This window comes from Penicillium soppii (genome assembly GCF_028829465.1).
Source record: "Penicillium soppii strain IBT 18220 chromosome Unknown utg000007l, whole genome shotgun sequence".
NCBI lineage: Eukaryota > Fungi > Ascomycota > Eurotiomycetes > Eurotiales > Aspergillaceae > Penicillium > Penicillium soppii.
Genome location: NW_026643237.1, coordinates 395,729 through 411,329, shown reverse-complemented (window position 1 = coordinate 411,329; position 15,601 = coordinate 395,729). Strand labels below are relative to the sequence as shown.

At 47.9% G+C, this 15,601-nt stretch overlaps 5 protein-coding genes across 5 annotated transcripts; 3 read left to right on the top strand and 2 right to left on the bottom strand.

Moving 5' to 3' along the window:
- Positions 1-1,892: 1,892 nt before the first annotated feature.
- Positions 1,893-3,435, top strand: N7529_009413 (uncharacterized protein; the record flags this gene model as incomplete). Its single annotated transcript, XM_057244940.1, has 3 exons — positions 1,893-2,983; positions 3,015-3,239; positions 3,318-3,435. The coding sequence occupies 3 exons, from the start codon at positions 1,893-1,895 to the stop codon at positions 3,433-3,435; spliced, it is 1,434 nt and encodes a 477-aa protein (XP_057093203.1).
- A 1,642-nt stretch (positions 3,436-5,077) lies between these two features.
- Positions 5,078-6,180, top strand: N7529_009412 (uncharacterized protein; the record flags this gene model as incomplete). The annotated part of the gene is made up of 3 exons (XM_057244939.1): positions 5,078-5,133; positions 5,183-5,251; positions 5,319-6,180. 3 exons carry the CDS (start codon positions 5,078-5,080, stop codon positions 6,178-6,180), a joined length of 987 nt encoding a protein of 328 aa, XP_057093202.1.
- A 1,586-nt stretch (positions 6,181-7,766) lies between these two features.
- Positions 7,767-8,879, bottom strand: N7529_009411 (putative C2H2 transcription factor; the record flags this gene model as incomplete). The annotated part of the gene is made up of 1 exon (XM_057244938.1): positions 7,767-8,879. The coding sequence occupies one exon, from the start codon at positions 8,877-8,879 to the stop codon at positions 7,767-7,769; it is 1,113 nt and encodes a 370-aa protein (XP_057093201.1).
- Positions 8,880-10,668: 1,789 nt separating this feature from the next.
- On the bottom strand, positions 10,669-11,761 carry N7529_009410 (putative L-cystine transporter; the record flags this gene model as incomplete). Its single annotated transcript, XM_057244937.1, has 4 exons — positions 10,669-11,037; positions 11,119-11,557; positions 11,622-11,639; positions 11,721-11,761. 4 exons carry the CDS (start codon positions 11,759-11,761, stop codon positions 10,669-10,671), a joined length of 867 nt encoding a protein of 288 aa, XP_057093200.1.
- A 635-nt stretch (positions 11,762-12,396) lies between these two features.
- Positions 12,397-14,825, top strand: N7529_009409 (uncharacterized protein; the record flags this gene model as incomplete). Its single annotated transcript, XM_057244936.1, has 3 exons — positions 12,397-12,544; positions 12,625-12,992; positions 13,047-14,825. The coding sequence occupies 3 exons, from the start codon at positions 12,397-12,399 to the stop codon at positions 14,823-14,825; spliced, it is 2,295 nt and encodes a 764-aa protein (XP_057093199.1).
- Between the last annotated feature and the right edge of the window lie 776 nt (positions 14,826-15,601).

Sequence of the window (15,601 nt, the reverse complement as noted above, 5' to 3'; positions counted from 1 at the left end):
CCCGTTATGATTGGTAAACAGAAAAGAGAGGCTCCCTGCGGCTCTCTACGTGTAAGTGAGGCTGAGGTGTGAAGAACTCCACTTTACCATACCGTTACCCATTACGTTGGCTATGATTGTTACTGCTGTTACTGCCGTTATTGTTATGGTATGGTAATGCAGTTTAGGCATAATAATTCAGCAAGTGGAGTTCGGGCGCTGTGCGTTGATCTCAGGGTAGTATTTATATTATTGACGGAGCACTATTACCTAGAAGGATGTAGTATGACTATAGTGTGTTGATCGAAGGAATACCTATATTTGTATATGGCGGGTAGGCGGAAGAGCGGGAGAGCATGGTGCATAACTCTGGACGAGGCTCTGAAACAAACGTGGGTCGATCTCCTTGCCGCAGTCAGCGCCTCACTGGATGATCCGAGTCTGACGTGGGAGTTCGAGGGGTTATGCCAGGTTGGTCCAACAGGTAAAACATATATCCCTGGAGTGAAACATAATGACAATATTGAATATTGTCAGAAAAGAAACGTTGATCACTACAATATGTATGGAGGAGTCACGTCAAAGACGGCACAGAAGGAGAAAATAAATTGAGAAAGTGAAGGGATTGTGGGCCTGGAGATTTCGACTGGGGGGTGGGTGGAGAGAAAGACAAGAGAGGGGAATAATTGACACTTGCAGCAACTGGGAATCCAGTTTCTCCCCGTTAGTGACTCCGGAGAGTAGCGGTGGAGTTTTCCTTTTTTTTTTCTTCCTTCCTTTCTTTCTTTCTTGTTTTTTGGCTTATGTGCGACCGGATGGACTTCAAATCCTCCGAAGAGTAGAGGGTATAGATTGGTATTTATATAGGTAGATAGTGATCAAAATAATAGAATCATAGAATAATAATAGAATCATATATAGAGAGATATACGCGGATGGCCGAAATAGGTATACAGTAGGGTACTTCAGGATTCTTAGATTCTTAAATAGAAACATTTTGAATAACTAAATTAAAAATACACCCCAAATACCATAAATACTAGAAAACACCAATACCAAGTAATAATCCCGTCACACCAAAACGGGTAATACGTTTATGGAGCCCAAAGTCGACGAGAGCCGCATGGTCGTTCTCCCCCCGAAATCCAAACGACGATTATTCTCCTTTTCTTCCTTTTTTTTTTCCCTTTGGTATATCTTGATTACTCCTATTAACTAGGTGTCGATTCCTGCTATTGCGAATTTAACGCCTATATCCTCGTTCACGTGTAGAACGTGTGATCATTGTTCTTTTCCCCCTCCCATTCCCCATCACCTTTCCCCTCTCAAAGGTCTCCGCTTTACCTTTTTCTTTCTTTTCCTCGAGACCAACTTTGCAATTATCTGCAGATGGCGCTGTGACAATTCGGACTTTGAGCCTCAATCCCGGGACCCATCAACCTAGTTCACCTTTTTCCTATATGTAAGTTGCTTTTTTTCCCCGAAGGAAGAGGTTCTGCGCTTAGGCTACTTCAATTCCCTCACTCGGTTTTTCCTCTTATTTTTTTTGCTTTTTTCTTTGCTTTTTGGTTGTTGTTGTTTTTGGCCCTTCTAGCTTGTAATTGTTCTTCTGACTTTTACGTCTGACCTCGCTCCCCTTGGCTTCGATTGCTCGGTTCTATTTTATTTTTATATTGTTCTTATTCTCGGGTTAATCTGCGTGAACCCCTCATTCTGCCCATCTTGACGCTTTGCAGAAAGAGTCACAATACACACCCTCTCTCTCACCATTCAGGAACATTTCCGATTATCGGAAACAATGCATTTCTAACTTCATTTATAGGTCTCTTGTTCTTCTTAATTACCCTGATGTGTGATCGTCAACTGTCAATTTATCAAGTATAAGCCGAGGTGCCTGATGCACCACTTTTATTATGACCGTGATGTATGATTCGGATGATCTCTGTAATCGCTCGCCACCTTTGGTAGCGACAAATCCCAATTATGGAGAGGATGAACAGTCACCACCTCCCTTTGAGAATGAAACTCCTGCGGGTCAGTCCCGTAATCAACCGGAACCTCCGCGCTCAACCTATGAAGGCGACCGAGTGCTGATGGGCCATCTAGCACCAAATCAACCATATATTGCGGAAATTGCAAGGCATTGTCCTTTGGACTCCGGAGATGGCAAAAGGCCCACCCAGCCAGCGGATTTTGATACCAGGGAACTAAAGCCCATTGTGGTTTCTAATCTCGCTCGACCTAGAGAACCTCTGGTTTCTCATATCGCTCGACCTACGGAGACGGAACCTCCCATTGAAGTTACAAATGTGGAAGGAAAAATTCAGTTTAAACAAGTTCTACCATCTATACAGCCGATGATAGATGTTAAATCGGAATTCGTTCCAAAAAGTCGCCTTCACTCAATAAGTGAGATCGGCCGAAGAGCCTCACAAGATTTCAACAAGGCATCATCCCCAGAACTCAAGTCTCGACTGTCACTACAACCTATCAAATCGCCAGAAGAATCATCTCTGGCAAAATCTCCAGACACCAGCAACAATAGTCAAACGCTGCCATCCATCCACAAAGCTCTCAGCGCATTGTCAGACTTTGGCCCATCGGTCAACACAATGTCATCTCCATACCCGTTCTCCTCATGTCCCGGATCAACCACGTCAGGCAACGATTCTCCATTCGATAGATTCCCGGCCAAATTCCCCGTCCCGGCAAGTCCATACTCACATATCTCCCCCGTGAGCATGAAAGACTCCTCCACCAATCCCTCACCAGCCTCTCACTCCTCGTTCTGGCGCGGCCCCTCAGAATTGGTCTCCGCACAAACGCCTTACGAGACCTCCTCAATGACCGCCGCAAGTCCAGCAATTAACTACCCTACCCCAACAGAACCAGTCGGCGTGGGCATGGGTGAACGTGGCTCCCTCCAGAACGGCCAAGTAGGTAGCTACAAGTGCACCCACCCCGGCTGTACAGCTGCACCTTTCCAAACCCAGTATCTACTAAAGTAAGCCACACAAGAAAAAAATAAAGAAAAGCGAACCCCCTAACATCAACACCCTCAGCTCCCACGCAAACGTCCACTCCCAAGACCGCCCTCACTTCTGTCCCGTAGACGGCTGTCCGCGCGCCCTTGGCGGAAAAGGCTTCAAGCGCAAAAATGAAATGATGCGCCACGGCCTCGTCCACAACTCCCCAGGCTACGTCTGTCCCTTCTGTCCAGACCAACAACACAAATACCCCCGCCCCGACAATCTTCAACGGTAAGTCCCATCCCTTGGCATCGCACCAATGTAGCCAGCCACACCCCCGTAAGTCTGACATCAGCTCACGTTCCACAGACATGTCCGCGTCCACCACGTCGACAAAAATAAAGACGACCCCATCCTCCGCCAAGTCCTCGCCCAGCGCCCTATGGGCAGCGCGCGAGGCAGGAAACGGAGAATGAATAATACCTAACCCTTTAACATACCATAACATAACCCAACCCTACCCTTCAATCCCGAGGTCGTTGTCCCCTCGTTATAATCATATCGCCTGGGCCAATATCGCCAGTACTGTACTGTACTTTACTTACTCGGGCACCACCTCCAGTTCGTCTTGTCTTCGTCTTCCGCTTACTGTTGCACCGTGCCCCGTGCCCTGTGCTGCAGATTAGCACCGAAATTCTACGAACTGAGCACGCCCACGTATCTACATACATAACTACATATGTATGTATGTGTTTTTGTATGTACATGTATGTATCTTCATGTACCGAGTACCCGCATACCAGCCAATCGCGACATTTCACATCCGGCGTCCCTGGGGTTTTTGAGCGTGATTCTTCCTTTCTTCTATTCTTTGCCCCGATCACACCGCGCTGGGCTGCGGTTTTGGTGCCGATGATACCACCTGTCCTTTGTTAGAGTCTTGATATGTTCCTCCTGTCATTCGTTAGCGGCCTGATATATATATTGTCTGATCAATTTATTGCCCCGTGGGGTGTTCGCATCGTCTACATTTCTTGGGTAGTGTATCTGTGTATACTTGTAGTTTTTGCCAAGCTTGAAGGAAGGGCTTAATTTTGTCGGGTGTTGGCCTCGGGGTTGAAAGGCTGGGACTAGATTATTTGAAGATGTTGTGCGGGGTATTGGCTGTTATTTATATATACAGATGGAAGTGGATTGGAAGAGACACTCAAGGATGGAAGGGAAAGAGTTGAAAAAGAACGGGAGAAGAAGAACGGGAGAAGAAAGTATTGCTGCAACGTTATTGCTAGATTTCCAAGACGAAATGTACAGTGATTAAATACAATGAGAGTGACAAAAAAAGTCAGCTTTAGCATTCCACTTGTGTATCTCCGAGCACAGATCATATATGCAAGCCCTGATTAACCTATCAGATGCCTCGTTTTACTGGCGAAGGGAGACCACTCATCTTATAAAGGGTTTTGCTGCGCAGTCTAGGGTCTCGGCTGACATTTCTTTTTTGTCTTCCATGTTGCTACTGATCAACCCTCTTTCTTCATTTTAGCTCTCGGTTTATGCGTCAAATGTCGGAGCAGCAGATGTTTCTCACAATATTCACGCTTGGGCTCGGGTTGGGCTCGGGGGTTTGAAGTATATGTAAACTTGCTTAATCTAATTTCTTCTACTAGGCTATCTTCGCTGTCATCGTCGTGCTCGTTGTTTGTACGCGCTATAAATAGCGGACGTTCTCCCCTGTGGTCCTCCCGAGACTCGTCTTTTTATGAACGTCTGCAACGCTGCTTGTTCCACACTTTCCAACATTGTGAAAATATAATTTTGTGTTTCGACATTGCGGCCGGATATCGACTCGTGGAATTGGGTACTCGAAGCCATAGTTATGAGAATACAGTGGCACCTGTATGACTGTTTTGTTTATTCCAATGTGGACGGATTGTGCGAGGAAGCTGTTTGATACAGTGCGCGCTCAGCCCCCGACCAGGGTACGCGTTCGACTGGGCAGCAACGGCGCTAAACAAGCATGAACAAGTGTTTCAACTACATATGTAGTTCGTTGATGGACCTTTCCTATTTTTCTACATATTTCTACTTGCGTTCTACCCTTTCCCTCTGATTGCATCTCACATATTGACATGAGGCTGTTCAGTAGGAAGCCGAAAGGTGGTGCCGATGTGCGAAAAAAGTATCTGTAAGATCTCTAACTCAGAAGATTTCAGAAACAGGCTGACTATTCCAAGATACTCTAACAAAGGCGCTGTGGGGATGAAAATAGTCTCGGATCCTCCCTCTGAAAAAGCTGGCCTGGAGTAAGTTGTTAGCCGAGGAATCAACGATTCAAAATCCACTTCAGATCATACTAATATCAACGACTAGTGTCATATTCGTTCACGGGCTAACCGGCCACCGAGAGAAAACATGGACTCATCAAAACAACACATTCTGGCCCCGAGACCTCCTCGCCAAGGACTTCCCCCAAGCCCGCATCATGACATACGGCTACGACATCGATATAGACGAATTTTCAGCAGCCGCTTTCTTGAATGACCTAAACGACCTCGGCCAGGATATGGGTTATTCCCTCGTCAGCCAGCGAAACGAGTGCCCAAGCAGACCTATCTTGTTTATTGCACACGGCGTAGGAGGCCTAGTGTGCCAACAAACATTGATACTCAGCAACAACATAGACGGGCTATGGCAAATCTCCTCGAGCTGTATGGGGGTAATCTTCATGGGCACGCCGCATGGCGGATCCGCGCTCGCGTTATACGGAGAGAAACTTGCAAAATGCATGGATATAGTTCCTTCAGCAAATTGGGAAATTTCTGGACCTTGCGGTCTGGGCTCAGACTACTTGCATCGCATCGAGGATGATTTCGGGGCCGTGCTGCACACTGACTCTCCGCCCAAGATCTTCTATTTCTACGAGGTCATAGTGATGAATAATGAGGTCGGCAAGATTGTCGAAGGGCAGGCTGCTGTTCTGCGGGAATATGACAATGGCAGAATCAATGCGAATCATTTCGATATGGTCAAGTTCGGTGGAAATTCCGATGAGGGCTATTTTAGTGTCCGGTCAGTCATTATGGGATGGCTGCAAGAGCCTCACCGAGAACCTTCCGCAAACATATCACCCGCCGGCGATAACGGAGGGCGGTCTACTCCGCCTTGGCTTTGGGGACTTGAAATGCAGGTGCCCATTACTTTTGAGGGGCCATCAATGCGAAATATGTCATGAATGGGGATATTCAATGGGGATGAGGGCCTTCCGTTCAGCTAGAATGTATGGTATGTGTGATTAAATGGGCGTTATTGTTGTCTATGGACCATGGACCGATATCAAGTCATATCTGTAGGAGGCATTTGTTTCAATCGCCGGATCTGGGGCTTGTTATTCCTCTGCAGGGTTGTCTTGATCGACAATGGCATTGTTCTTGCCTTCATCACGCGCAGATGGCCTATGCACGAGGGTAGCGATTGTATTGAGTATGTAGATTCAGGATGGTAGCTTGAGTCGATATTGACTCGCATATATAGAAGCAATAAAGAGCCAAATAAAGAGAAGGGAAGAGAGGGGAGAGTGGCCCATGGTCTCTAAAGGGAAGTGAGAAATCTACAGCTAGGCGAGGCATCCATAGCGCAGAAAGAACAAAGGGCGGCACTATGTCAAACAAAGCCAAGTGTGTTGAGGATTGACACAAGGAACTACCAGGTTAAGCTACGTCGAGCATTACCCTTGGAGAGCAGGACAATGGAATTGTCTGGGTAAATTGGATGCTGTTCACACTGCTACAATTATGATCAGGCCTCCAAGAAAGATAAGTCCAAAGTTATGGACCATATACGGTGGCATTGGGCAGCGTTCCACGTGTCAGTGGAAAAAGAAAGGAAATGCAACCGTCGAGGCATAAGCTTTGGTGGCATCTCGACGCTGGTTTTGCTCCCTGTATACCCTGGATAGAGGCCGTCGATGGGGGATCCCTGCATTAGGTTATGTCTAAAATAGCCCTGCCCCACAGGACATGGCCTTATCTTAAGAGCAGCCATTGGATATGTGTGATGGGCTGAGAATTGTCTAAATCTGTAAACGAAAGAACAGAAGCGCTTATGCTATTATTAGAGGAAGTTTTCATGGGAATATCAATATCATCCAGTCTATTTCCGTATAAACGGCCATGGCACATAGATTATGGCGGGTAGCTGGGTAGGCCTATTTCGAATTACCTAGGTACTTCTATTTGCAGTGAGCTATGATCTGCTTTGGCCCAAGGCTTTTCGTACTGCTAAAATTAGAGTTGAGCATATTCGGCACTTCAATCGAGACAAGTTGATATGCATACATGCTTGATATCAGCGGTAAGGCTAATTCCAACTTCCTTGTTTATTCCGATTTACCAAGCAAGCGGCTTTGGACTGTCGCCCTAGGAGGGATGTATCTCCTAGAGTATAGAGCGAGTACTATCATTACCCTGATGGTTCAACTTGAAGTCCAAATACGCTTAATGTGTCTCTAATAGCATAATGCCACAGTAGATACCAATATACACAAAGTCTAGTAAATATAGCTTCGAGCAGAGACCATATCATATAGCATTCCACTGTCTCATCGCACTTCAAGTATGGTTTTATATTTTGATGAAACAAAGTCAATCCTCGCCAGGAGACATACCCACCCATCTTCCAAATTCGCCATCCCAAACCATTTTTTCCAAGATTGCCGACTAGTACGTATACATCGCTTCATAAACAAACGCAAAATTCCGAAACCAAACATCTCCATAACCCATCGTCACGTAACTCATCACAGTCATCAAAACACACCCATTAGCCCCTCCTAGCCTCCCCCTTCAGATGAATCCGCTTAACATGATCCTTCATATTGTCGACCCGACTAAAAACCCGCCCACACCCCTCCCACTCACAGAATACACCGGGGTTATGCTTCGCCTCATGACGAATGCGGTCCTTCTTACTGCTGAATCCATTCTGCGTAGATCGAGATCCCCTCTGCATGGACTGCGGACATCCCTCATGTCGACAGAAGAGGTATTTCTGGTGGCGGTTGAAATGCTTCCTTAAATCACAGCCACGGCGGAACGTGGACTGTGAGGAGCAGCCTGGGTGTGCGCAGCGCCAGGTGCCGTCACCTGTAGGGATGCCGTAGTTGCTTAGGTCGCTTGCGTTTGAGGCTGAGCTGGGCGGTGGCGGCGATTCGGGGTCTGAAAATGAGTGTGGCGGTGAAGAGGTGATTGAGACTGTTGTTGTGGTTGAGTGGTGAAGACTTGTGTTTTGGGATGGGGTGGAGCGTGGTGCCACTGAGAAGAAGGTTTCTGGGATTGGGTCGGTGGGGAAGGGTTGGTTTTGGCCTGGCACAGATAGCCACTGCTCGTTTGGGCTGCTGAAGGCGTTGTAGGGCTCTGGGATTATAGATCCTATGGTTGGGAATGGCGGAAACTGGTAGAAGTCTCCAGTGGGGTCGCTCTCGGTGCACCATTGGTCGATTTGTTGGGAAGTGTATCCCGACATGCCGGAGCTATTCATAGTTTGCTGCAAGGAGTTTGATGGATCGTATGCTTTCATGAAGGGGGTGGTGGCGTCGGAGCCAATGGAAGCACCGAAAGAAGACAGATGAGGGGAATTTGAGAGGACATCTGCATTGGAGGCTGTGGACCATGCGAATTGTGAGCTAACTGTGTCTGTTCCTAGCGATCCCTTTCTCATAGTAGAATAGTTTTCCGGTGCCAGAAATGCACGTTGATCTGGCGGGGCATCCACAAAATCCCACTGCTGAAGACTAGATAAATGAGAGTCTGATGCAGTGTTGGTAGCGACGCCGGTCAGGCGTCCCATATTTTGAGGCTCTAGGTGGTCTGGGTAACCTGCGCTATCATGTACAGTGCTGTACCTTGTCTTTGGTCGCTGGTTACTGAGGTACATGTTGGTCGTTTTGGAAATAGGAAGAATCTCGAATGAGAATCTTTCAGGGTATGAGAATATGGCTTGGGTTTCTCGGTCAAAACGATCAAGTGTTTCTTGCGAGAGAAACGGTCTTCCCATATCGATTGGTGTGTGGTGTAGTCCCTTGTAGTATAGTGAATATGAACAGCTGTGTATGCACTTAAAGACGCCCGAAAATGCCGAGAACCCGAAGTATTATAAGCTTTCGGTCGAAGTTAAGCTGAGCTCGTGTTTTGGGTGAAAATGCAGGTTGGACTTATGGTCATCTTAAGTGGATGAGGCAGTGCTGTAAGAACGATAGGTGTTCCGCAATTGAAACTGAAACGTTGATGGATCTGCGTCAACTCGTTATAAAATTGGTAATTGCACGGCTTAGCCATCATACTGGACAGCTGATAGGGTTTCCTCGAGATTTAGGATTAATGATTCAAGTGTGATTCAGAATGGAATGATAACCAGGGCCGGGGCTGCTGTATTCTTGGCATGATCGACACCCCAGTCAGAGCTTGCAGGCACTAGTCTGCCATTTTTGGGCATATGCCGCGCTATCAACTCTTGTAGTAGGGCTGAAAAGCCACGCCGTCGGATGAGATAGATGCTGGCTATACTCGGGGCGGTACATCCCGGAATGCCATAGAGTATGGTGTTCTATGAGTCACTATGCATGTTTCGGTATGATATTCTGAGTATTTGCATTATAATAAATGTACAAATATACACTGATGTCATTGGTGCTTATAATTATCCACAAAAACGCCCGGATCTCCGGGGTTGACCCAGCCTTACGGTTGTTGCAACAGTGTTTACTTGTACATTTCCCTTTCAAACACGTGGAGATTCACATAGTTATTCAGAGCCTCATGAACTCATTGCACAAGTAGATCTCTTTGTTCATAATGATATAATGTCTGAACTCCCCCTGGGTATTAACACTGGTTGACTCAGCTTGGAGGTAACGTTAAAGCAAGAGGTAGCATCTCTTGCGTGTCTTACGGGGTGCTAGGATTGTTGTCTGTTTCGTTGATCATTACTCAAATCATCAGCGTGGATTTCCGAGTAGATCCAGTTAGAATTCAGAATTTAGTTGGAAATAAGATGCATACATCCGACCTTCAGCCTAGGCGGAGTCTGTCGACCCCAAAGTCCGACACCGACGGCCAAGGCGGAGTCTGTAGCCCCCAAAGTCCGACACCGACGGCCAAGACCGTTGATGGGACCCGGACAAGCCGTAGTGTGTGTAATGATTGGCCGAAGTTGATGACTTTGTGCTAATCCCTGTTCTTGACCACTTAAATCGTTCGACAAGGGAAGAGATACGGGGTCCCTTCAAACTGCGAAGCTGTGTCCCTTCGATCTGCATGAGGCTCATACAATATGGTATGGTTGGGGAATATTATGCAGCCATTGTTTGAACGGTAACTATTGCATTGTGTGACAAGCAATGCTTTTTCCAGAAACGGTAGCAGGCCTACGTGCTTCTAGAATGGTACGTTGTACACCAAGGCTGGGAGAGGGGTTTGTGAGACCGAATCTCTTGAATCTAAGAATAAAAATTGTCTCAAAAAGAAACCCAAGATCCCATTCCAAATACAACGGATTATCGTGCATGTAAATCGTGGCTTAAACGCCTCGAAACAAAATCACCTGTCTTCCGCCCCCACGATCGGCTGCCGCTTACTTTACAAGAATAGAGCGAGACCTCGAATGTCTTGGATTTGGCCCCCAAAGTTGCGGGGTCCATCATGCTTGTCTTTCTAAGTAGCCATCGTCATACCCGATCCCCCACAGCATCATCTTGTCCGACCAAGAGTGGCGTCTCCACGCCCGGGCCAAACGTTCTCTTTGGGTCAGGTGTGTCTTGGTATAAGATGTAGTGTTGAATGCAGAAAATTGCGTCGAAAAAGATGGTAACATTTCCAAGCAACAACTTGACCGGGTTGCCAGTGATTCCACTCCAGTCACTCTGAAGACTGGAGTCAAGCACTAATTGAACCATGGAAAGTACACCACCAGCCAAGTCTAGAAGAATGGTTCCAATACTCCAGCCAGCAGTGGACTGCCGTTCATAGTTCAGCCACACTTGTGGCATGTACTTCACAATGGTTATAAGAAGCTTGATGTATGAGAATGAGTATATCTGGTGGATGTTAGCTTGCTTTGGAGTTTTCATGTCGTGTCTTGGTTCTGCATAATTGCTGCATATAGCAACCCTACTTACCACATCAATCCATGCCCAAGTCGAAGGATCGTACCCTCCATCTGGACTTTGCGACAGCACAATGCCCGTTACCAACAAGGGTGTCAAAACAGAGCCCCAGAAGATACACGCCATTGTCCAGCTGATCCTTTGGAAGCGTCCAACATGGAAACCCCAGATAAATGGCCAGAATTGTGTATACATTATAATGCACAGGACCACCGCGTGGGCCGCAAATGCAAAATCATTGAACCGAACAGTCGGGTCGATAGACGCAGGATGCCGGGCCGCATATTGTGATCGAATGAGAGGCGAGAAGAGGAAAGCCGATGTATATATGCTATAGCAAACAAAGCCCAGGGGGTTTATGGTGGACAGATCTATAGAAAGGCCGACCGTAGACTTGCGCTTCCAGTTTGTGATGGGTTGAGGATAGAAGGATCCTGACCAGCATAGCATGCTGCGGTTCACTTAGCCTTGAATTCGAAAATCCCTCGATATTGTAAAATGGAGCTTATACTTACTATGCCCATCCTAAAAGGCTGCCCACAGGTGAAATAGATGTTAGTCATGTTGGCATGTTGACATCGGAAGCACACATTTATGGAGAGGAGTTAACAAACCGGGACAATGCTCTAATAAATATCTCTAGCTGTGTAGTCATATTGAATGTGAGAACTTGAATGAGGAATCATTGCCCCGAAGATCATGAGGAGGGGAAACAAGTAGACAGCGCACAACGCGTGACGCTTAGAGACCCTTTCGCACGCCATCTTGATAAGATCAGCTGACGATGATGTGATAAGATAAGCTGAATAGGGAAGGCGGTCAATTGGCGGTGAAATATAGTTTGGTTGTCCGGGTTATGTGTTGTCGCACTAAACCCAAAATGGCAAACAGTTGACTGGGGATTCGGTCAGCCTCTTGTTGTGATCCCTCTCTTCCCTGTGCGACGTGCATTTTACCATCTCAAGTCTCGGTCTTTTTTTGAATCCAATTTCACCCTCTTCCGACCTTGCACGGCAGACTTCCTTTCACCCACCTCCTCGCGCTTCATCCCGAACCCCTCTTCATCTCCATATCGAATCCTACCTAGATCTTGTGAAACATCCATTCCTCAACTTATAGACTGGTCAATCAACATCCAATTGACCACCTGTCATCAAGCATTCCAATCGAGCTACCGATATTGTTATCGCATGGTGCATTCCTCGGGTCGGGAGATCGTGAAAGATCTCCTTCGGTAAATCCGACATTCCAGACTGAAGATCGCATGGTATTTCGACAATTATCTACACAATGTCAGACTCAGGTCTAGCCGCTGCGGGGAGCAGCACATACTCCTCGAATACTCTCCATGTCGGAGATGGCACCTGGGATTCGGGACGGGATACCTTCCTGCTGCCCAATCTAATGGGCGTCAACTTTGAAACGATGCGATATAACGGTTAGTCCCATGCACCAATCATCGAGCTTAAGAACAAAAGTCTATCATTGGTCTAGTTGCACACTGCTGACATGTCATAGGTATGGGTAATCGTTTCAAAGATATGGCCGGGTACCATGCCATAATTATCGCGCACGGCGTCATTGCAACCATCGTTTTCTTGGGCATCGTCCCTACATCCACCCTCATAATTCGATATTACTCCCGCTGGAATCCATATTGGGCCTTCAAGTTACATGCCTGGTGTCAGGTGCTGACCCTGCTTTTGACTACGGTCGTGTTTGTTCTTGGCTGGTTCGCCGTCGGGCCAGCAAGAAGCCTAACCAACCCACACCATGGCATTGGCCTCGCAATCTATGTTCTAGTAATTTTCCAAGTGTTGTGGGGCTGGTTCTTGCACAAGAAGGAGAGCAAGCGGCAAAGATTGCATGTGCCTTTGAAATTGGTGGTAGGTGGTGTCTTGACGAAAAAATGATGCCTGGAATGTTCTAACAGGTTTTAGTTTCATCGGTGGCTGGGTCGTGCTCTTGTCATCCTCGGCATTGTCCAGATCCCTCTGGGGCTCACCCTCTATGGCTCACCCAAGGTCCTTTTCATCTTGTTTGCCATAGCAGCCTTTGGCTACCTGGTCCTCTACTTCATTCTGTCCTACAGATATGATGTGGAGGGATATCACATGGGAAGTGACCATGGAGGCGGACACAGTCATTATACAGGGCCATCGGAAGTTTCAGAAACCCATGACCACCACACAGGAGAAGCTCTTGCTGCCGGGGCTATGGGAGCTGGATTAGCTTCCATGTTCCGACGACGTCCACGCAGTCGACACGCTAGCCAAGTATACGAAGAATCACGAACATCCATTTCCGATGAGAAATATTCCGATGAGTCTTCGCGGCATCATGGCGCTGGCGGCGGTGGTTTCGGTAAGAAGCTTCTCGAAATCGGCGCATTGGCCGGGGCTGGTCTGATGGCCAAGAAGTTATGGGATCGTCGAAAGAAGAGAGAAGATGATACCGAGTCCGGTCGTTATAGGCCAGCACACTCCCGCAGTAACAGCTATACGGATGAGTCCCTCAGCAGGATGGAGGATGGTCGACCAGAGCCCACTCATCACACACCACTCAATCGACCACCGAGTCGTGCACCAAGCAGGTCGCAAAGCCCGGGCTCGTCTTACTTATACAGCAGTGCCTATTTCACCGAGCCGCCCAAGCGAAGTGCTTCCCATGGAATTCGGGATGCTGTTGTGGGTGCTGGTGCTTTCGCTGCTGTCAAGCGATTGTTCAGTCGTGGTAAAAAGGTCGATGAGAAGGAACGGCTGGAGGATATCAAACGTCGCGACGACGAGGATGAGGCTCTTCAGAGGGCAAACAGCAAACGGCGGCCTCAAGCAGGAGAGAGTTTCTACCCACGAAGAAGAACCAGTTCGTGGAGTGAGACCGACCTCACTGAAACCGATTTGTCTCGGCCACCACCACCCCGACATGCCTCGCAAGGGGAGTCTCTTCTCACTGCGGAGCCTCTTGCCTCGGGCGCTGTTCATAGCTCTGTGTCAGAGATGCCACCCATGCCGCCTGTGCACCACCAAGGGTACTCCGGTGATCTGCGATCAGAACTCCCCCATTCGCGTCAGTCCCTTCCCCATAACGAATCAGAATTTGTCTCGGGTGCAGCCGCTGGGGCAGCCGCCGGGGCAGCGTTAGACGCGGCCTCCCGCCACAACCGAAGTAGCAGCAGACGCCGACAAGACGACGTCGCCTCGCCACCGGTATCCGTGAAAGTGAAGATGCACAACGACGGTCGCCACGTCACACTCCGCCGACTAACCGAAGAAGAGGCCGCCGCAAGCCGCGAAGCCCGTCGCCGAGAGCGACGAAACTCCCGCCGTCGCAACAGCAGCGCAGGCTCCCTCTCCGGTAACGAAGATGCCGGCCATGACCGCTGGCGCCGAGTTGAAGAGCTCGAGCGCCGACAAGAAGAGCAAATGCGCCGTGAGCAGGCCGCCGCTGCCCCCCTTCCCCCTCCACAGGTTGCTCCTTCTGGTAGCCATCCTGCTTCTTCATGGGCTGCACCACAATCCCAGGTCAGCCAGATGCCACCTCCGCCTCCTATTCCTGCGCCTTCTAGTATGCCCTACGGGCCGGGAAGTGTTACTTCGCCTCCATATACCGCTACTGAGATGAGTGGTTCGTATGCGAATAACCGTCGTCGTAGACGCGCGGAGCGGGCCCGCACTCGACAGGAGAGACAACAGCAGCATGGTGTTGAATTTACTTGATTGATTGCCTTGTCTGTCTCCTTTTCCTTCTCCTTTTCCTTTCTTGTGTTCGCTCCGGACACACCTTACGACATGTACAAAATGAGTTATGTGCTTGAGCACCATGTTGATATGATGATCCCCTTTTGACGGTACTATGTCTTCTTGATATGTTTTTCTTTTCCTGAATGTGCTTTGTGGCGATGACATGATCTATAAGTTAGCTTTTCTTTCCTCATACCAGCGATTGTACGGATCTTTTGGGTTGCCGGTTGGCTTTACCGGTCTTTTCTCTTTATCTTGCCAATATACCTGCTTTTGTTATTGGTTGCCCTATTCTTTTGGCGATATGTTAGTGGGTGGCTGTGGCTTGGTATTTTCATAAGCCAAAAGGAAATCTAAACAATCCGAACCAATTAATGTTTTCACCTCCTGGAATTTGTCGCTCGTCCGTTTCTTCGCTCGATCTAGCAGCACTCTGTACTCTATGGTATGCATTGCGTTGATTTTGGAGCTTACATCGTATGTGCTCTTATCTTTAGGTTTTGTTTGTCAGGCTATGATATTGTAAGACGGTATTGATGTATCCGATACTTAGTTTATATTGTTTCTTTGGCACTTGTAGCCCACTCTTCGACCCCAGGGAGATAAAGATAGCACACAACCAGCCCAGATTTGCAGCATAAACAATTGGCTCAGGGATGTAATTCATAAATACAAACCGGGGAATGTTTGAGCGGAACCTTCTGGGCCGAATATCACATGCACTTCCCTTGTCCTCAGATTCTCACCACGTG